General features: G+C 38.4%; 2 protein-coding genes across 7 annotated transcripts in view; both read left to right on the forward strand.

Moving 5' to 3' along the window:
- Positions 1-1,961: 1,961 nt before the first annotated feature.
- On the forward strand, positions 1,962-2,783 carry NOP10 (NOP10 ribonucleoprotein). The gene is made up of 2 exons (XM_017645848.3): positions 1,962-2,118; positions 2,403-2,783. The coding sequence occupies exons 1-2, from the start codon at positions 2,065-2,067 to the stop codon at positions 2,541-2,543; spliced, it is 195 nt and encodes a 64-aa protein (XP_017501337.1). The 5' UTR covers positions 1,962-2,064; the 3' UTR covers positions 2,544-2,783.
- Positions 2,784-8,003: 5,220 nt separating this feature from the next.
- Positions 8,004-22,347, forward strand: part of SLC12A6 (solute carrier family 12 member 6) — a 76,210-nt gene continuing 61,866 nt past the window's right edge. For 4 of the 6 annotated variants that reach the window (XM_037015822.2, XM_037015824.2, XM_037015823.2 and 1 more), the window contains exon 1: positions 8,004-9,508. In XM_037015822.2, coding sequence (XP_036871717.1) covers positions 9,238-9,508 — 271 coding nt within the window. In that variant the 5' untranslated portion in view covers positions 8,004-9,237. The remainder of the gene's footprint in view (positions 9,509-22,347) is intronic. The other 2 variants (XM_017640885.3, XM_017640884.3) reach the window with 2 other exon arrangements.

Below are 22,347 nucleotides of genomic sequence, written 5' to 3' on the forward strand. Positions count from 1 at the left end.
GACAGTCAGTTTGAGCACCCAGAGAGTAACCTGGCTGCAGTAGATACACAGGGATCCAAGAAAGAGAAGGGAAAGATCAGATCAAAACACAACTAGAAAGGCACTGGGGAGGATGGGTGGGAAGGGAGGGACAAGGGCAGGAAAAAGAAAGAGGGCATTACGATTAGCATGTACAGTGTGGGGGGGCATGGGGAGGGCTGTGCAACACAGAGAAGACAAGTAGTGATTTTACAGTTCTTACTACGCTGATGGACAGTGACTGTGAAAGGGGTATGTGGGGGGACTTGGTGAAGGGGGGAGCCTAGTAAACATAATGTTCTTCATGTAATTATAGATTAATGATACCAAAATAAAATAAAAATAAAATTTAAAAAAATGCTCTTCACCGAATGAGCATTCCCAATGAAAAACAAAACAAAACAAAAAACAGAACTAGAATCTAGGACTCGAGGCATTCTACAGTGGGGGAGGGGGGAGGAAGATATTCCACAAAGGGCTCTGGTAAGTAGGCAGTAACCAGGAATTCTCTCCAACCAGAATATTGGCAACTCAATTGTTGTATACCTTTGTGGGCAATTTGCAGATTTTCTCATATTCCCAACACTATGGTTTTACATCTTGGTTATCTATACAATTCTTCATCAATATATCTAGTTTGTCCCCTTCAATCCCACACAGTTCTGTAACTGACTTCCTTATTAGCACCAGGATGTGGCATACCCTTGACTTATTTCTATGTTGGCTAAATTTTCTGAACAACGATCAGAGCACATAGTCTGTATATTTAAGGATCAAAGGAACAGAATGTTTGAAATGAGGATTGCCTCAGAAGATCCTAGGGTGTTGGGACTGCTGTATGCAGATCGTTTCCTTGGAAAGCTGTCCTCCAGTTCCCAAACCCAAGAAGGCTCAACCTTGCCCTTGGCTGAAAAGCCCCACTTCATCAAAAACTGCCATTCAGCCTAAAATTTCAAACCCCCAAGGTCCTTCTTTTTGTTTGCTAAATTATTTTGTTGTTTAAAATTTTTGTTAAATAATTTAAAATTTTTAAATAGTTGAATCAGCGCGGTTCAAAAGTCAAATTTCAAAATGGAATACACAACGAGTCTCGCCTCTGACTCCTTTCCTCTGGAACCGAGTTCTTCATCCCAGAGGAAACTTGCAGAACTATTTTATGCAACTACAAGTATATACAAATTATATTCTTAAAAGAAAAATTTTCATATTTTCTGGTTATAAAATGAACATGTTTCAACGGTTTTGCCATTATAAAAAATACTACAAAGATATCTTTCTAATGATATTGGGGCTCTTCAGTTATCATTTTTTAGAGTCCTATAAGAATTTCTACATTCGTTGAGAAATTCTAAACACCCCCAGCGTGCATCTTATTATATTATAATTAGTTACTCACCACTAAAAGAAAAAGCGCTTAATTTGTGGTAAAGAGACCTGAGTTTGAATCTTAGTTCCACCACTAAAACATACTTCACCAGTTTCATAAAATCACTTCAGCGCTCTCTTCGCTGTACATAAGACCGAATACCCGTCATGCAGTCTTTACCGCCAATACTTTGCAATTGGGCAAGAGAACTGGACGTAAAAGAGGGGAGGAATAAAACTTTCTTCTTTCTTCCTTAAGGTAAAGGGGCTCTGAATCGTGGACTTCTTGTTACTCTAGGCACTAGAAAAACACTGCCCCTGAAATGGGTGTGTATCTTGGGATAAAGACAGGATTTTATTCGTTAATATTCAAACCATCCCCATCCACACCCCCCTCTAAGTCATAGCAATGTCTGGTACACGGTGGGCACACTCCCCGTGTCTTAGAACACCTGCAAAGTTGCAACTGGGAGCCAACGCCCTCAATGTTGCAACTGGGCCAAGTCCTGCACTCTTCTGTGCGCCCCCTTCTGGCCAACTGGAGAAAGGCCCAAACGAACTACATTTCCCGGCATGCCCTGGGAGAGACGTCCGGCTATTCGGAAGGAAATTGACGAACACGTGAGGCCGTTAGTGAGACCGAGCTGCAGACGGAGCGGAACCTCTGGATTCGGTGTGGTAATGTTTCTCCAGTATTACCTCAACGATCAGGGAGACCGGGTTTATACACTGAAGGTAAGGAGAGGAAACAGGCTGTACAGGGGTATGACGACAGGTGCAGGTGGGGGGAGCGGTCGGGACCAGACCCTGAGCTGCCCAGCTGGCTGAGCGGAACTGGGGAGCCCAGGGGCCAGGCGCGGTAGAGGCCGGAGGGAGTGGCTCCTAGACCCGACTGTCCCGGCTCGTCTTCCCGTGTGCCCTTTATCGCGCGGCCCCCTCCTTATCCCAACCTCCGTCTATTGACGCCAGCGATTGAGTTTTCGTACTAAGATTTTGTTCTCACTTTTTTTCTCGAGCAGAAACTTGACCCTATGGGACAACAGACCTGTTCGGCCCATCCTGCTCGATTCTCCCCGGACGACAAATACTCTCGACACCGAATCACCGTCAAGAAACGCTTCAAGGTGCTCATGACCCAGCAGCCGCGTCCTGTTCTCTGAGGGCCCCTTACGTTTAATGCCTCGGTGCCGCCTGCTGCCCCTCAGAGATTACGAAACGAGGCCCTTCAGTCTGTCAGCCTTGAAGCCTTCTTACCGCCCTTGCTCTTTGTAATCCGGTCTCATCACTGCATTTGATCATGCTTTTGTGAGGCAATCGTAGTAGCGTCCCTCTTCAAGGGAACAAGATCGAATCTTTTCTTATTTTGAATCACTGCCCGGTTATTAAAATGATTTGAGAGAGCTCTTATTTTGTATGTTGTGGGAAGAAAGGAGTGGTTTAAAAACAAAAGCAAAAATGGGGGAGATGAGAGTGAAGAGTATCCCAGGCGTACAAAAGACCACCTTGAAAGAAAAACCAGCCACTGCTGGAGCAGAAGGAGTGCTGTGCAGTTAGTGTTAGGTGGATGCTGGGGAAGAGGAGGAAAGGTAGAAAACTGTTAGCATCCACTGGAAAATACCTGTTGTCAGGTGATTTCTGGGTACTTTAAATGACATTTTGACTCGGAAGAGTTATTGAAAAAAATAATAGCTATAATGTAGAAGGGAAGGCATTACACAAAGATTCTGCCCTGTTTGTATGACTTTGAGAAAGTCAATCTGTTCAATCCCATTTTTCTCATCATTTCTAAATTGTCTTCCAACTCTAAAATTGATAGGGTTCAGTGGTGGATCTTAGTATGTCTACAGTGTTTGTCCAGTGCTTGTGAATAGTAATGTTTTTTTGCACATTTATTGCCCCTCTGGTAATATTTATCAGGCATTTAGTTATCTGCATCAAGGAATTGTCTTCTAGGTGCATACCTAACTATATCTCTCTGGTAGCTAGCTGCTATGTGCAGCTCTACATGGATCTTAATTTGAAAGATGAGGTATGAAAAATTCAAGCAGGTAGTTTGTCGTCTTTCAGGCTATAGTTGGGGATTAAAACAAAAACCTGGGAGATTTCTTTTGGACTTGAGCTTCTGTCATGGGTCAACCATAAAATTTTAGTCCAATTCATATTTAGGGATGATGAGGTGAAATATAATATACAGACATTCAAAAAATGCTAGCTTGCTCATTCCTCTCCTTATCAAGTTAATGAACTCATTTCCCAGTCTTCTCCTTCATGGCTTCGACAATGGATTTGAATGTTTGGTTAGTACCACTGATTTAAAAATTGCCTTGTGGAGATGTGTTCTAATTGTGCATTCTTTTTCTGGACTCCAGAAGCAGTTGTAACTCATTGCAAATTTATCAAGACCTGGAAAGTGGTAGATACATTTCTCTCAAACTTTGGTGTCTGACCATCACAGCAGAAAAGTTTAGGTTGTTGAATGCTGAGGAAAAAAAAATCTCTATACTTGGGTCACAGTAAATAGAAGACAGATGATTTTCAGATCAATTAGGAGAATGGTGAACTGAGATACTTGTTTCCTGTAAAACAATTTTTTATTTCTAGCCTACACTTACAGAGTTCTTAGCATTGGATCTGAGCGATTTTAAAGAGATTCTAGTAAAAGAATAGAGATTGAAGAAATGTTAAAAATTCTTTAAATGATCAGGAAAAGGATCTGATATGGAAGTTTCTTAAGCACCAAAGTTGGTAAATGAATTCTGCTACCAGTTTTTTTAATGTTAACTGTAATTCTGTCTCTGAATTACATGCACCCTGCCCTTTCCCACCCAAGACAAAGGATTCCATTGGTCCTTGCTACCTTCTGTGTGGACTGACATGAAAAGACTTGAATCTGGAAATAACTCTAATCAAAGTTGAGGAGAAGAGCCAAACTGGTTTGAATATACTGAGGAATTTTTACTTAAGAGATCCCCAAGGTATTAACATCTTGAGATATGCTTAAACGGGAGAAGAGTCTTAAGAGGTATAGTATATTGGTATTAGGTAATATATGTAATTGAATGAAAATACATGTGGTTTGAAACAAAATTGGATGTTGGAGAGACCTGTTTCTTTATAAAGGGAAAGCCTGTGAGATTTGAATGAACAGCAAACCTGCCAGAGGAAAAATCAATCCCTCAGGGAGGTGAATTTTTTGCTTCCTGAATGAAGAAAGCTGTGAGCCTGAATCAACAGTCACAGGCTTTATAAGGAATCAAGCTTTGATGGGGTTTACATTTTAAATGGGAATTTCTCATTTTGTTACCTAGATCTTTTTTTTTTTCTGTATACTTTACCACAGATTTTTTTTTAAATTTTCTTTAATTTTTTATTTTTTATTTTTGAGAGGGCATCTCTCATATTTATTGATCAAATGGTTGTTAACAACAATAAAATTCTGTATGGGGGGGTCAATGCTCAATGCACAATCATTAATCCATCTCAAGCCTAATTCTCGTCAGTCTCCAATCTTCTGAAGCATAACGAACAAGTTCTTACATGGTGAACGAATTCTTACATAGTGAATAAATTCTTACAATGGTGAACAGTACAAGGGCATTCATCACAGAAACTTTCGGTTTTGATCACACATTATGAACTATAAACAATCAGATCAAATATGAATATTTGTTTGATTTTTATACTTGATTTATATGTGGATCCCACATTTCTCCCTTTATTATTATTATTTTTATTTTTAATAAAATGCTTAAGTGGTAGGGAGATGCAAGATAAAGGTAGAAAACATAGTTTAGTGCTGTAAGAGGGCAAATGTAGATGATCAGGTCTGTGCCTATGGACTAAGTATAATCCAAGCTAGACAAGGGCAGCAAAACATCCACGGATGCAGAAGATTTCTCTCAAAACAGTGGGGGTGAGGTTCTGAGCCTCACCTCTGTTGATCCCCAATTTCTCACCTGATGGCCCCCCTGCGACTGTGCCTGCCTTAGGTTGTTCCTCCCTTGAGGAATCTTACCCGTCTCTGGCTAACCAGTCATCTTCCGGGGCCATAAAGGGAAATGTAAAGTTGGTAAGTGAGAGAGAAGCCATATTGTTTGAAAACGTTAGGTTTTTACTTTGCAGATTTATGCCCTGTGGCTTCTATGCCCAGCACTTGTCTCGAGGTATCTTTAGCACCTGGAGGAATTATGATGCTTGGTAAATTCGATATGAGGCACGAATTCTATTTAAGGGTTGTAATTAGGAAGGAAGAAGAAAAGCTATAGAGGTAGCATATGGAAGAAAACATGGGAGGATTGATTATTTTTTTGACATATCTTCTTGTAGAGTACCTTAAAGTATGTATAGGTTTTAAACTACTAACTTGCGCTCACATATTAACATAATAGGAATACGGAGACATAAACAAATCTATAATTACCATCCATCTCCAGTGAAGCCAAGAAAACCATTTAGGCACCCTAGGCATTTGTGAAAATTTGTCTATGATATGATGGATATTGTCCAACTGTACTTGAACAGTCTGAGAGAAATCAGACAAAGCAACCCATTTCTGGGATCTGTTCACATCCCATATGTCCTTTTAACCGTAGATAGTCTATAGTCATAAGATTTTGGAGTGCTACAACTTGCACCCCTCCCAACTCCTGGTTGAGTTCCAACAGTACAGATCCGGTCAAATTCGTTGTCTCACTGTATGCACATGCCAGCCTAGACATCTCCCTCCTCATTCCTATGGCAAGTCCAGGAGACGGTGGGCTGGATGCAGCCACAACCACAGCATCGTCCGGATCCCTGTGGAGGCTTTTTGATGATCATCCCCCGGCACGAGTCCTCCAGAGAGTGCTGATGCCAGAAGCTCCTCCTCATATCGTATCTTAGTTCATTTTCTGGGTAGCCAAGCTAGGCCTTGATCTTCTGCATAGAAACAAACAGACCCTTTGCCCACACTTTGACATGCCCTCTATACCACTGTGTAGAACTCATTGGAGGTCAGCACACAGGAACTGCCTTTTTTTTTTTTTTATTAAGAGAAAGGAATATTATCAGAAAAGAGTACCTCCATAGCTGATCATCTGACACCCTTTAAGTGATCAACATTAAGGATATTTAAAGCATGCGTTGATCTTTGATTTACCAATAGTTTTATCCTATCAAGGAGTAATCCCCCTTTTCTTTCTTTTTTTTTTTAATCTTTAATCTACACTTACATGAAGAATACTATGTTTACTATGCTCTCCCCTATATCAGGTCCCCCCTAAAAACCACATTACGGTTACTGTCCATCAGCTTAGCAAAATGTTGTAGAATCACTACTTGTCCTCTCTGTGTTGTACAGCCCACCCTCCCCTTTCTCCCTCCCCCCCATGCATGCTAATCTTAATACCCGCCTTCTTCTTCCCCCCCCCTTATCCCTCCCTGCCCACCCATCCTCCCCAGTTCCTTTCCCTTTGGTACCTGTTAGTCCATTTTTGGGTTCTGTAATTCCGCTGCTGTTTTGTTCCTTCAGTTTTTCCTTTGTTCTTATACTCCTCAGATGAGTGAAATCATTTGGTATTTCTCTTTCTCCGCTTGGCTTATTTCACTGAGCATAATATTCTCCAGCTCCATCCATGTTGCTGCAAATGGTTACCTAGATCTTTTTAACTGGCCTTTGTTGTTTGATAAAAGGGGACTTCCTGGCTCATGTCTTAACAGTTCTGATCCTTGTAAGGAGAAAAGTGTTAAATTTAAGTCTTGATCAAACTATAGGAAAGAACTTTCAAACAAAACATTGACGAGTTAAAATTTATTGAACACTTTTCTATTCATGCATTAAATAAACATGGTAAAAATATTTTGGCAGTAGTAGGGAAAAACTCAAAAGAGTATTTCATTGCCTTCTCCAGGTCCAAAATCGAGTATGTTTTCTGTAATGGAACTTGAAGTTTGACCGGAAAGTGGAATAGCACTGTTTACAGCTTTCTGAGGTGTTACTGACAATATTGTATATACATAAGGTGTACAACAGATAATTTGGCAGACGTATACATTGTGAAATACTCTTTTTTGAGGTCAGGAAAAAAGAAAAAAAGCACAAGTCGTGTATAAATTGAGGATACAATGCTTGAGAATAGACTTCTACATACAAATTCCAATGAGGATCATGCCTAGATAATGTGGTATTAGGAGGTTTGTGAATTTTAAAGAAACTAGGAATGGTATTTTCGGAGACGCTTTTATTACAAAGAGATGGTGTTTGAGGTTGAGGGCAAGGGGCATCACCTGCCCCCGAGATGTCTCCACAGTGAGTTTATACAACACAGCGGGACCAAGAAGGAAGAGGATTTGTTTTCCCAGGTGCACGACCCTCGGGCCCTCACGTCCAATTACGATTCCCGTCGTGCTCCGGGCCTCCTGCGTTCCCGCCCCGGCCTTCGCCCGCCAGTCCTGCGGCGACCCAGGGGAGCGCCTGCGCACAACCCACTCCTTACTAGGCTTCAGAGGCTGGGCGGGGCTCCCGGGCGCTTGCGGGGACGGTACCGCCCTCCGGCCGCTCCCCCGGCTTCTCTTCGGACCGTTAACCTCTGAATGAGGAACGAACGGGGAGGGAAGGGTGGGGCTGCGGCGGCTCAGGCACAGCCCGCTGGGCCCGGGGCCGGAGGCGGAGAGGTCACGTAGCGGCTGCTTGGCGTCTGGCCCGGGAGGGGGCGCCCTACCCGGCAACCCGAGCCCTCCTCAGCGTGCCGCGGCTCGGAAACGGTTACCGGCCCGTAAACAACAGCTGCGCGCTCGCCAGCATCAGCTGGTGCCGGGACCCGCAACTGCGACCTCCTCCTCTCCTCGCCGCCGCCTCCTGCTCAACCGGGGCCAGCCTGCGAGGCCATCTCCTCTTCTCCGAAGGAAGAGCGGCGAGGGGCTGGCCTGCGCGGCGGCCCCGTTAGGGGAGAAAGCGTCTCCCCGTAAAGGGGCTGCCCGTCGTGCCACAGGCAGGAAAAACCCAGTGAGCCGACGGTAGGCTCGATGGACTAGCAAGACCTGCCACGACCCTGAACTGCAGTCCGAGGTGTCTCGATCCGCTGGCCGTCTCGTCCCGACCCCAGGACCTTTCTACGCGAGAAGAGAGGGCAGGCCATCCCCGCAGACCTCTCGGAGGCAGGCTCCGCTCTGCCCCCGCATCCTCCTCTGCTCCTGCATCCTCCTCTGCCCACCCTTCTCTCCTCGTTCTCCTCTATCCAGTAGTGTTGGTTATTTTCCCCGTTATGCATGTGCATCTCTCGCACCAGACCCAAGTGGATTTTCGGCCTCAAAAACATCGGGTGACTGTATACACACCTCCCTGCCAGACCTGCGGGGTATTCACCTGATGTACAACAGGTGGCCAAGTGTATGTTTCGCAATCTGATCTATGCTATATTCGCGTGGTAAGGGTGGGCCTGCACGCACTTAGCTCAACGAGACCCGTGGGCCATTTACCAGATAAAGTACTACCTCGGCCGAAACCTGAGGGTCGAAGGGAGAAAGGCTTCACCTGCTTCTGTGAGACCATGGCACTGAGCCCACAACTCTGGACTAGGGGAGGTATCTAGATAGCTCGTCATTCCTAAGGAACGAAGTTACTTCCATCGTTTTGTCTTTTTTTTTTTTTTATTAAATATTTTTGTCAGCTACTGGTGCACTTTATAGGATAGTCGGCTTGAATTCTGAGTAGAAGGATTCTTATTAGGGGCTTTTTTATATGGTGTGAATCAAGATAATTAAGGTTTTTTAAAGTTATCTTTTCTATTTTTACAATCAAAGTAGCTAGGGTAGGTGGAGGGATTTTGGGGGGTTGTCCTTTTTTCTCTATCCTTATAAAAAGGAAAAGAAAAAGAAATGCATCCTCCAGAAACCACCACCAAGATGGCTTCAGTTCGGTTCATGGTGACTCCAACAAAGATTGATGACATTCCAGGTTTGTCAGACACCAGCCCAGACCTCAGCTCTCGATCCAGTTCCCGAGTAAGATTTAGTTCCCGGGAAAGCGTGCCTGAAACAAGCCGTAGTGAGCCTATGAGTGAGATGTCTGGAGCCACCACTTCACTGGCAACTGTTGGACTGGATCCAGCTAGTGACCGGACCTCTAACCCCCAGGATGTTACTGAAGGTAAGTAGAAACACAGATGACTGGATACTTTGATTACCGACTTATTTATCCAGGATAACTGTCTACCAGGAGATCATTTTTCCATTACACAATAATCATCAGGAACCAAAGTCCCCTTTTGGAGATGCTTAGGAACCCTGTGGAATCATTGGTAACATAGTGGCCCTCTGCGTTAGTAAGAGCATGTGGGAAGGTCTGTGGCAAGTAGGAAAGTAAATGCGTATTTTGAGTTCCTTATTTTTGTCTCCTTAGACTTAAAATGGCTTGTTTTGGTTAAGGATGAATATCAAAGAATTTAGTGGTTTTTCAGCATAAAAGATCCTAAATTGTAAAATCTAGTGGAGAGCTAGCTTTAGAGCCCTATTACAGTCTGCTTTTAGGCCTGTTACAAGGAGTAGTTATTGATTATATCTTAACAGCTTTCCTGCAAAGACTTCAGCTACTGTACCACAAAATCCTTTTTAAAAAGTTGTATTTTACAGCGACAGTGGTTCAAGTAGCTAAACTCACTCAGGGTGAGGCTAGGTAGATCTAGTGTGCTATCCTCTTCAGTAGAGAAATTCCAGAGAGGCTTTCGGCCCTGATTTCCACATAATTTTTTCATAATTTTTTGAACTTTAGATGGAATGTGTTGAGTTTTTGTAATCAGAAAGTAGCACACAAGCCACTTTTGATTTATGTTGACCACTGCAGACCTTTAGCTTCCCAGACCAATTTTTGTCAGCTGGCTTGGAAATTTTCATTGAATTTAGTGGGAAGAGGTGATGGAAGAGAGAGGTGAGATAAAATGGAGAGGTCATAACATTTTTCAGACTCTGAAGTAGAAAAATTTGAGAGCTGCTACGCTGCTTTATATATGTGGTTTTTTTATATGCTGTATTCTTATTAATGTAAATCTGTCTGGTAGCAACATTTTGTCTTAAGAATCTTAAAGACTTAAAATGATACTCTACCCAAATTTGGAAACCATAGCTTCAGCCACTGACTTGTCATTTTCCGGTGTGAGGAAATATGGTTTCTCCTACTCTAAAGGTTGCAGGAACCCAGAATGATGTTTAGTTCCTTATTTCTATTTGTATTGTTTAATGTTTGGAGACAAGGTAGATTTGGTAAAGTTTACAATCTTAGGATTTACTTACCCTTGACTAATGGTTTTTGTGTGTGTGAAGGTATTACAGATAGATTCCTGGACTTAATTAACTATCTTAAACTTCTTGAGAAATTTTACTCTGTGTACCAGTGTTAAAATTACACTATGGAATAAAAATTTATTTAACAGTTCCTCTTCCTCCAATTAATTCTAGATTATAGTTTTCATTTTTATCCATCATACTGTATTTAGGTTGTAAAAGTACCAGGTAAAGACTATAACTGTTAATTTTTTTAATGCTAAAATTGTCATTAGGAAATTACAGTTAAGTGTTAGGCTTGTGACTTATGGAATTGTATTTTTATTTTGCTTTTAAAAGTGGACTTATTCAGTAATGTGTTAGCTTTGCAGAACAGGATCCTTATCCACGCTGCTGAGAGTATCACTTCTGTAAAAAAAAAAATTTAAGAGGTATAGCATATTAGGGACTCTCAGATGACTAAGAATCAAATTCTGGTCAAATCCCATTTTAGCCTGTGAGGAAAGTAAGTCTTACAGAGAAGGATGTTTGTTGACTACAAGTGGTAAAGCCAAGACTGAAGTGCAGGCCTCCTGCCTTCCATCCATGTTTTTCATTATATCATTTTGCCTTTACTGTGACAAACATATTTACATTTGCCTCAGTACCATTTGGTTAACTAAATGATTGTTAAAATAATACTAAAAAAGAACAGGGAACATTTTTATGTTTTATACAGACTCTAATACATTTCAATCTTTTATAGTTTAAGAAATGCTCTCTGAGGCTCTGATATACATGAGGCACTCCAGTGGTTGTTACAAGAAGTATTCAGGTGAGGTATAGGTTCTGTCTTTGGAGAGCTCATGGTATAATGGTGAAAATGACTAGAACACCACTATCCATTCCTTCACCAAACATTTACTAAGCACTGAACGAATTTAGGCCCTGCTCTGGCTGTTAAGGATGCAGACTGAGAAAAAGAATCACTGTTCTAATAGAGAAAGCAAACAAATTTTCATATAAATTATAATGCTGTATGATACGTGCAACAATAGAAATATACAGCAAAATACAAAAAAGAAAAATACAGCAGATTTTAGAATAATACTATAGAAAACTATGCAAAGTAAATGAACTGAGGTAAAATGGAGACACTAAGAGACTGGAGGACTTGAGGTAAAATGATAGTGAAAGATGAAGAAAATTAGACTGGTCAGACATGGAATGTTGGAGTTGATGGTTTCAGAGATGGGGAAATTTTGATCACGTGTACAACCTTGAGAGAGGTTTCTGCAGTTGCATTAAAGTAAAAGCCAGTTGACTCAGGGAACTCTATGTATACCAGTCTTGAGGTTGGCTGTTTCCATGTTTTTACTGAGGGATGATAGGAGGTAGAGGTGCAAAAATAATTTAGATAATTCCTCCTTCAAGGAGTCAGCTTTTTTCTGAACGTTTTTTGATTCAGCCCCACACCCAGACAGAACAGATCAGTTCTTAATGTCCGTATATCCCTTACACATGCTTATTACTATAGGACCTATTTCACTTAACTTTGTTGTTTCTGTTTACATACCATCTTTTTTTACAATATTCACAAAAGTATTTAATCAAATTAAAGCTGTACCACATTTGAAGATTTAAAAACAACTTATTTTTGTTAAGTGACACATGGCATCTAACAATCAGAACTTTACATGTTTTGTATTCATCAGTCACACTTCTCTTAATTTGGCTGTAAGGTTCTTGAGAGGGACACAGAGTTGTCTTTGTATCTTTACTGAGTATAATGCATGATGCCACATATAACTTGTATGCAAAAATATATCAAGTTAAAGATCATCTACTAGAACAGTGATTATTTGGCTGCCTGTTGGAATGAGCCAGACATCTTTTTTTTTAAAAAAGTCACATTCCAATCCCCATTTAATTGCATCAGTAGTTTTTTAAAGCTCTTGAGCTGATTCTAATATAAAGCCGGAGTTGAGGACCATAACTCAAACAGAAGAGTGATTGATGGTATACTCAGGTGAAGCACTTTCCCACCTGAATGGGGCTTTACCAGGATGAGCAGAAGTCCACTATGTGCATAAGGCATAGCATGCTTTTCCCTAAATGTCATTAGGTCTTATAGAATATTTATCTGTGCTTGGAGCCATTACTTTATACATGGATGTTTAGCCTGCTTGGCTGATCTACCAAGTCTGTGTGTTATTGGTAGGTCTCATCAGTTCCTTATGCTAGGGTTAAATCAGGGTTATGTTTGACCAAGAAACTTGGAAATCTATCAGTTTTTTTTTCATAAGAACATGTTTCAAAGTAACAAGGATTTTTTTAATACTTAAAAAAAAAGTTTAGTTTTTTGCCCCAAACCGGAATAAGTAGATTACATTGTATTGGAAATCACAGTTGACTATTACCCTTCTTTTAAATATACCAGTCATATTATATGGTTATTGAATACTATCCATTTCACTTAGGCATTCCAAAAGTGAGCCTAACATTATATAAGGTTAAGATGGAAAGTTTTATAAAGACACATGGATTTGGTTCCTTCTGAGCTCAACTGATAGCATCCTCTGATAGATTTATTTTTTTTAAGGGTTTTCAGTATCATTTGTCTGAAACATTTTGGGGATAGACCATATCTGTATTTCCCCTCTTCTCCACACTCCATAGCCAATGACTAAACTTTATAATATTCTACTTTATACCACAAGAAACAATCAGCCAAATCCATAATGGGAAATTCTATTGAATAACTAGACTCTTCAACAAATAAATGGCATAGAGTAGAGGAGAAGTGAGAGCTGGAAAGGGAGGGAAAGCTATTACAGATTAAAAAGCATTTCAACCAGATGCAATGTGTGCATTTTGGATCCTGTGAACAAAACAGCTGTAAAAAAACACTTTTGAGATAAGGAAATGTGACCATGTACCTGGTATTAAATGATAATAAGGAATTATTTTAAATTTTCTTAGATATATTTATAACATTGTGGTAAAGTCAAGTGCTTATCTGTAGAGATGCATGTTGAGGTATTTACAGGTGAAATGAGATGTACTCTACACCCTCAAAAAGAATTGAGAGACAGAAGATTGGCAGACCCTTATAATTTGTTGAATCAGTAAAAGGTACATGAGGATTCATGTTACTATTCTCTCTGCTTTTGTGTTTATTTGAAAATATCTATAATAAAAACTTTCAGAAGGTTGAACTGCAATTAAGAAAGCTGCTTTAATTGAAAGGTCTTATATAGAGTCTGTCCTAGAATACACTAGATATTTGATTAAATGTTGATTGGTAAAGTAATTGCTTCAACTCCTTGTCTTTTCTCTTTGGTGGTCTCTTCTATGTCCTAATTCTTTCCAGGGTCCTCATTCTTTTCCTGTCAGTGGCATGTTTTTTGATTCCATATTCTCATAAACTTTGCTTTGAGTATTACCTGTACCAGAATGGCAAAGAAGGAAGAGGACGCACCTGGGGATCTGGAACCTTATAAAAGTCATGCTGTTTAAGTCATGTTGAAGTCGTCATGTTCCAGTGAAGTTAAATTCAAGTCATATTTAAGGCTCTTAGAATATGGGGAATGTTTCTAATGCTGACATTTAAGGCATTTTCTAACAACCTGTGAGGATATTATGCTGTAAGCCTTTGGATGGTGGCTATCTCTATTTTTGCCTCCTTTACTTAATCAAATACTTCTGGACTAGCACGACCTTTGTGCAAATTCTGAAAAGGCATCCCTTGGAAGCTCACTGGAGACGGCAAACTGGATTTCAGCCCCCACCCCTTGCCCGTTCGGCATGACACGATCTGCACACCTGCCAATGGTGAACTTGTTGACTCAGAATAATGCAAATATTATGTGTTTAAGTTGTTCGCAATGTGTTTCTTAACAGTAGGTTTTGAAAATTTGGAGCACTGTATTGTAGGAATTGTGAGAGCATTTATTTTGTGAATGTGTAAGACAATGTATTATTTCAATGAAGTGTTATAAGTAAATGGAAAAACAAGAAGCTATTCCTATTAAAGCCCTGTGATTAGTGCTTTGGTGTATTTGGTAGAATTCCAGCAATTATATATGAAGATACAAGCACAAAACTGCAAAACATACATAATACACATGTGTGTGCGTGCACACAAACACACCTTACTTTAACCAGAAATTCAATAGTTGACCAATCAAAAATATTATTACCATATTTGCTCAGTTTTAAGGTGTGCGTATGTCATTTTTAACATTTCTGATATTCATGTTCATTTTGCTTCTGAAGGTACTGTTAAATCATCGGTGGAACTTCAGATTAACAAAATTTCAGAGTCAAGTCAGTGTTGTAAATAAATCAGTCTTAGAGGCTATGCAAAACCTGAAATTTTGAAGTTACTTTTGGATGTCTTAGCTGAAAAAATGTAAGAGCTGAAGCCTTTTTTTCTTCCTTTTAAAATTGAATGTTTTGTAGCTGAAAGACACAGAAAAAGAGAAAAGCTGTATTAACTTATTAGGAAATGACAGGTGTGTTTAAATCTGAATTCTCACTTTAGTGTTTTGGTTTTTTTTTAAATTTCCTGTTATTTTACCTCAGAGCTGGGTTTCACTCTCCAGTTTCCTCGCTAAATTCATCAGGGGCAGCATCTGCTTTGCATTTTTATTAATGCATTGCTAAGCCTTATAACATCTCTAATGACCTTGATAAATCTATGCAAGATATTCAGTTGATAGCATTCATCTGTTTATAGTCAGACCCATTTGGTTGATAGCTTTAATTTTTGGCATAGTACCACCTGAATTTCCTCCATTTTACCAGGTAAGTCTGCTTTTACTATGGGGTAAGGCTATTCAGTTTTCATATTCTAGTTTAAAAAAAGAAAGCACCAACGAGGAGCTATGAGAAATTGAATCCAGCTGAAATTTACTTTATTCTATTTTGAGAACATTTGTATTGAAAATTTAAGCTTTTTAAAAAATTTATCTAGAAATAATACTTATTTTCACAATTGGCTAACTTAACATCCTGAGATGCATGTAAAGCTATGCTCTGTTGATTTTTTTTTCTAGTTTAGTGGTGTGCTAATGTCCAAATAAGAATTACTAGGAGATAGAAAACATTCTTCCCTATTAGAGAAAACATTCTTGCCTGTTAGATGACATTTATTCTTTCCTTCACTGAAAAAAATCAGTTTTGATATTTTTCCTGTTTTAAAGTTTTCTTCTGAGCTAAGATGGGATTTCTTATAAAGGAGGAAATTGAAGCTACTAAGTAAGGCTAAGTAACCCACCCAAGGTCATACAAATAATAAAATAATAGTGATTTGAACACAGGTGCGTGTGATTCTAATATCAGTATTCTTGTCATTACACTTAACAGTGGTTGACGCTACTGAAACGTTTGTAATGGTTGCAATGGTAGAGTAAAGGAGGCATAAAAGAAATGCAACTTTTATGTTCTGTGTACATTTTTGCAATTATTTTGCCTGGCATTGGGAGTATGAAAGGAAATACTTTTTTAAAAAAGTGGAAAAATTAAGAAAATGACGTTTTCTGAATAACGAGATTCTGTGTTCCTAAAAGTTAATAGGCCTAAGGATAAGTCTTTCACTGCCTTTTACGTAAATGATTTGCAAATATGCAGGGCAGTGTAGTAGTGTTGAATTACATGAACAGTTATAGATTTAGTTACAATAGTCCATCTGTCCTAAAGTTAATGAATATTCATATTTTGACCCAAGTTTAGGCAGATCTATTTTAAAATGTAGTTTTGTTGCAGGAGAGGGAGGAAGCAATAAATTATAAAAGTACTTGTCCTCTGAGGTGAAATAGACAAGGAATTTTTTTAGTTGTTTTCATTTTCCCCTACTTACATTTTTAGAATATGTCCTAAGTTTTGACAACATGTTGCTTAATAACAATTTTATTTTCTCTACACTGCCTATAGTTGACTAGAAGCTCATCTGGCAAGTATTTCATAATGAAAGAATGAAATGTCACACATCAGACATGGAAGTCTAAGTTACTGAGCAGTCCCATGTTCATCACTGCTTCCAGTGCTGCCCCTTTGGTTTGTGCTTATTGGGTCTTATCATACCTAGGCTACAGTGACAGTAGACTAATGAAACAGATGGGCAGCGTTATTTATATAGGGATTTGCAATATTGTGAAAAATACTACAGTGGAGACTGAGGGAGTACTCAGAGACCTTTGATAATGCCTTCTTTAGTATTTGGATGAGAAGCCAAAATCATTGACATAGCTGTCATATTAGCTAGCCGTCAACTATCCCATGGAATTCTTTCCTCCAGTGAAGACTCCTGTGGGTAAAATTGCATATTTCCAGAACCTCTTGCCTGGCTTTAGTACATCTCCATATCAACAGGTGTTTCCTAGAGGTGGAGAGAAGTAGTCCATCTCCGTATCAATGGGTAATTAGTTACCTGGGCGACCTAGGGCTTATCTGAACCTGAGAGGTTGGGGGGGAGGATTCCCTTGCTTCTGCTGGAGCAGGAGAGAGATGGCCCCTGGACCGCAGTGTGTAAGCAATAAACGAGTTTTAAACTTGATTTCACCCTTTGACTGATTTCAGTTTTAGAGACATTTTGCCCCAGTATTACCTCTCCCCAGGGTTAGAGCTCCCAATTTTAAGTCCCTTAGGTAAGTAACCAGGCAAGGTGGTAATGTGTTGTGCTCTCAAGATTCTTTCTATACACACACTGTATTGTACTTAGAGTCCTGGTTTTACATTGCTCTTTATTGTGTAGTTAAATGGATAACAAGACTGTTCCCTCCTTGAGTCTATTTTCTGGCACATAGTGGCCACTCAAACATATATTGAATAAATGCATGATTTTTTTAGCTTCAGTAATAATGCATGAGGTTTTCTTGATGTTTTGATTTGGAGAACTCTCTATCTTCCTTACACTACAATGTTATGAATCCATATGAAAATATGTCTTTTTGTATTTATTTTCTTTCAGTTGTTAGCTCTAAAATACATTTTATGTTCATCACTAATGCTGATGCCGGGGTTCTTGTTTGCAGAGTCTGGAATGAATTTAGCAAACAGTCAGGGTAGGAAAGCCAGGGAGAGGCTTTTATTTAGAGATACAGTGAGAGGACAGAGCTTCTGGCTTGGGCCAGGAGAGGACAAGAGAGCCTGCAGCGGTAAGTTGTCTAGGGAATCTACTGGCGGTTGAGAGACAAAGGGCTAGGGATGCAGACCCACCAAATGGTCTCTAAATATTTATCTTTGAAGAGACACTAAGTTTCTTATCAGTTTTCTGGATTGTTTTGCAGAGTTACCTTAAGAAATTTACTGCTTTGATTCTTTCCCAGAATAGCAGCTTCTTAGTTTGGGAGCATATCAATCAAGTCTGCCTGTCCTGCTCCAAAGGTGGGCTGATTATTGTCTGCTTGCTAAATTGTAAGTTAAGAATCTTAGTTCTTTACTTCCTGGGTATTAAAATGCTATCTTATCTTTGAGATGGAATCCCTCCTGCCTTTTACTATGTTGTTTATGGCTGGGCCTGCATGCTTAATTAATTGCCCAGTTTGCAAATCATCAGGTCTGAAGAAGGAAAGACAGCACATAGTCCTGGGCCTTTTAGCATGCTAAAGTGAATCTTACACATGATTACAAATGATGAGCGTAATAAAAACATGTGCTACTCTTCTTTGGGGAATATTAACTGATCTCACTGAAGAATGACTCTAGAGCTTAATGTTTAACACAAGAGTTTTGATAGGGGGTTTCCTTGAATGTTTACATTGCTCTGACTGTAAATATCCTGCCTTGCTTTTTCCAGAGGCCCTCACCTTAATCTGTCTAAGCTCATGGTCCCTGTCTCAATGACATTTTATAAAAATCTGTTTTCATATACAATTTTATGTAATTTACATTATAGAAGTTTTAAGTCCTTACTGTCCATGATAGTTGGTCCTCACCAAAACAATTGACTTAATTATTTCTATAATTGGATATTAAGGCAAAATTTAGAATTTTGTAATCACTTTGCTATTTTAAACTACTATTTACTGTCCCAGTATCTGGGAGAAAAAGGGTTTGCTGAATATGGTAAATAAGGAAAATGTATACGCATTTACTTCAGAATGAGAATCATTGTACTTTCAAGGCTCCAGCTATAGCTCTGAATGTAAGTAGTGAACTGCTTGTCCTCTTCTAATAAAATGTATTTTTACAACAGTCTCTAACACAAAGCTAATCAGAGGGTAGTATATAGATGAAGCTGGTCCATGAGCAATGTATTACCTGTCTGTGAGGAAATAAATTCAGAAATTGAGTTTTTAGAAACTTGCAAAGTAGTTTGATAGAGCAATTTTATGTCTGTTGAATCTAACAACAAAAATTGAAACTTGTGTTTTGTATATTTATTTTCTACTAACTCATTTTAATTTTTTTTATAGAATTGTTAGCCCACAGTGAATTGGGAATTTAAAGAAAAATAGTCCTTTACCAGAGATAATTTGCAAACACTGTTCTAAAGCAATGGTTCACAGCCTTTCAAATGTCTGTCTAAGCTTCTGAATGATGCCATATTCAAGGGTAGTGTGAGGTAGTATTTCCCTACCAGTGGCTCTTGAAGTGTGGGGATGGGAGAGTTGTTAGTCTTTCATACAAAGTCTGATATTTTCCTTAAAAGTTGCTGCTCTAACACACAACCTCCTTCCTCTCTCTATATTTGAAGATAAATTTTTAAAATTTGGAAGGTCTGTACTTTTTTTTTTTACAAGTTCTGTAATTCATGTATTTTAAAGAAATTCTATAATTCAGATCTTCCTCAAGCATTTCTCTTAGTAAGATGAGTTATTACAGATTTATTGTGATAATTACTTATAGAATAAAGGGTGTGAAGGATTTATAATTGCAGATAAAACATAATTAACTTTTGTTGCTCAAAATTCTTCATAAATTTATCTTGATCAAGAAAATTATAATGTAGTTAGTTTTCTGCTTGTATATAGCTGCTGGCTAGTGGTTACAATGATTCAATAAGAATGTTCACCCTAGTGTGGGAGGGCGGGTGGGGAGGGAGGGAGAAGGGGACTGAGAGGTATTATGTTTAGTACACATGGTGTGGGGGATCACGGGGAGAACAGTGTATCACAGAGAAGGGACATAGTGGATCTCTGGCAACTTGCTGCACTGATGGACAGTGACTGCATTGGGGTATGGGTGGGGACTTGATAATGTGGGTAAATGTAGTAACCACATTGTTTTTTCATGTGAAACCTTCATAAGAGTATATATCAATCATACCTTAATTTAAAAAAAAATAATTTAAAAAATTAAGAAAAAAAAGAATGTTCACCCTAAATATTTTGAAATAACTTACATTAGAAGCAACTTATTGGAAGTAGATTCCACTTTCTTTAACTGTTTCTTGTAAAAACACCATTTTTAATAAACCAAATACTGTAAGCACAAACTACTAATTGGTTAAAATTTTAAAGGTTCCTTCCTGTGTGGCCAGATCACAAGAGGGGACAAAGCACTCTGAATGGTGTCTTCAAACTATCAGAGTTCAGGAGAGGTTCCTAAGATTGGAATCTGTTTCCAAGCCAGAATCTGTTGTTCTTTGCTCTGCACTTCCGTTGAGTTGAGTGAGTGTGTGTATGTGATATGGAGAGAATTCTGTGAAAAGTTGGAGACAGATAAGGTGAATTAAGTCTGCATTATTCATGCCCATGGAAGCTAGATTGTTCTATTTTATATTTTTCCAGCTCTCTGATAGCTTGCTGGTACCTCTGATCATGCTTTAATTGCATTTTTTTATTAAAAGAAAAAGAATGCTTTTGAATATGTTACTAAAATATTAACATTATATCTACAAGATGCTCTCAGAAATGAACAGAATGAAATATGGTAAAACTCACGTATTCAAAATGTATGTGGCTTTTTAATCCTGGGGATTTTGCTTACTGCTCACTTACTGTAGTAGTTTTTTGCATCGTGGATCAATTTTTAGCATGAACTGTTAGACTTTTTGAGAATCATTTGAACAATGAGATTGCATCGTTCTAGATTATTTGTATAGCTTTTGAACAATGTAGTTCTCAGTTTTTGAGAACTAAGAGGAAATACATAAATGATTTGCTCTAAAATTGAGTGATTTTTCATGATATAGTATAACAATGTAATACAACATGATAGAGAATGCTTATGTTAAAAATAATTTCCCACTGGCTTTCCCTTAATGTATGAGTCTTTTCACTAACTTATCTTTGTTTTTTTAAACAAATGTGTTGAATAAAACAAAATGGTGGTTATCATGGGTTGTGATTAAAAATAAGTAATTGAATAGTGTAGCATGGTAAATTTCACTTTAAAAATATTACCCAGAATAGACACATTATCCTAAAGAATGAGAATGCTTTTTTTTAAAAAACAGACATAACATAGTCACAAATAGTATTTTACTGAAACTAATTAGTAAAATAAATATATGTAACACTTGGCCTAATGTATAAAGTACTGTGGAAGTAATGCCATTATAAATGCCCTTTTGGCTCTAGCCTGGCCTTATGTCTTTAAAATATTACACATTTTTAAAAAATGTATTTCAAACCTGTATGATAGTGACTCGTTTCAAACAGCATTCAACACTCTAAAATAAAAGTACAGGAAAAGTATTTCTGCAAACTGTCGAAATTTTATGTAAAAGAGATTTTGACCTGTAAGTGATTTGCTTTATAGTCAGATCCAAAGATCTTTAGATTTCAATGAACTTAAGCTCATTATATATTTTTTATAGTATTTATTTGAAATTTTTCAAACATACAGAAAAGTTGAAAGACTTATATGGTGAACATCAATATCTTATCCTCCAGATGCTATCAATTACCATTTTGCTATATTTTTATAAACGTGTATTTATTATCCCTTCCATTGACCATCTATTTCTTGAAGCTTTCAAAATAAGTTGCAGACATCAGTGTGCTTCACCCCTAAACACTTCAGTATGCATGCAATGTATAACTTACAATGTTTTGGGGATTCACCCATGTTGCTGAATGTCAGTAGTTCCTCGTTATTGTTGATTTATAGTATGTTATACAAATTAGGCCAGGTTGTTAATCCTATTGATGGGTACTTGGGCTGTTATGAATACAGCTGTTATAAACATACTTGTTTAAAATTTTTTGTGGATTTAACACTTTAATTTCTCTTGGGTAAATATCTAGAAGAGGAATTGTTAGGTCATAGGGTAAGCATATTTTTAAATTTACTTTAAAAACTGCTGGATCTTTTTCCAAAGTGATTGTACCATTTTACGTTCCCCGTTATTTGTTTTAGCATCCTTGCCAACAGTTTTCATTGTGATTTTAATTTGCATTTCCCTCATGGCCAATGATGTTGAATACTTTCTCAAGTGCTTATTAGACATTTGTATAACTTCCTTTGTGAATTGTCTGAGTCTTTTGCCCTTTTTGTATTGATTTATCTTTTATTATTGAGTTGGAGGGGATTTTCATGTAGTCAAGATACAAGTCCTTTGTCCAGCACATGTTTTGAATATTTTCTCCCAGTCTACTTGCTTACCCATTTTCATAATGGTTTCAGTTTATTGTACTTTTTTCAACATTATGAAAATTTTGAAACAAAGCTGAGAGATGTTTATAGTGAACACCTGGACACCTACCAACCAGAGCCCATTACCTACATTTTATTTCATTTTTCCTATCACAAACTATCCATCTTACTGTATGCATTTCA

This window comes from Manis javanica, chromosome 8 (assembly GCF_040802235.1).
Source record: "Manis javanica isolate MJ-LG chromosome 8, MJ_LKY, whole genome shotgun sequence".
Taxonomy (NCBI): Eukaryota; Metazoa; Chordata; class Mammalia; order Pholidota; family Manidae; genus Manis; species Manis javanica.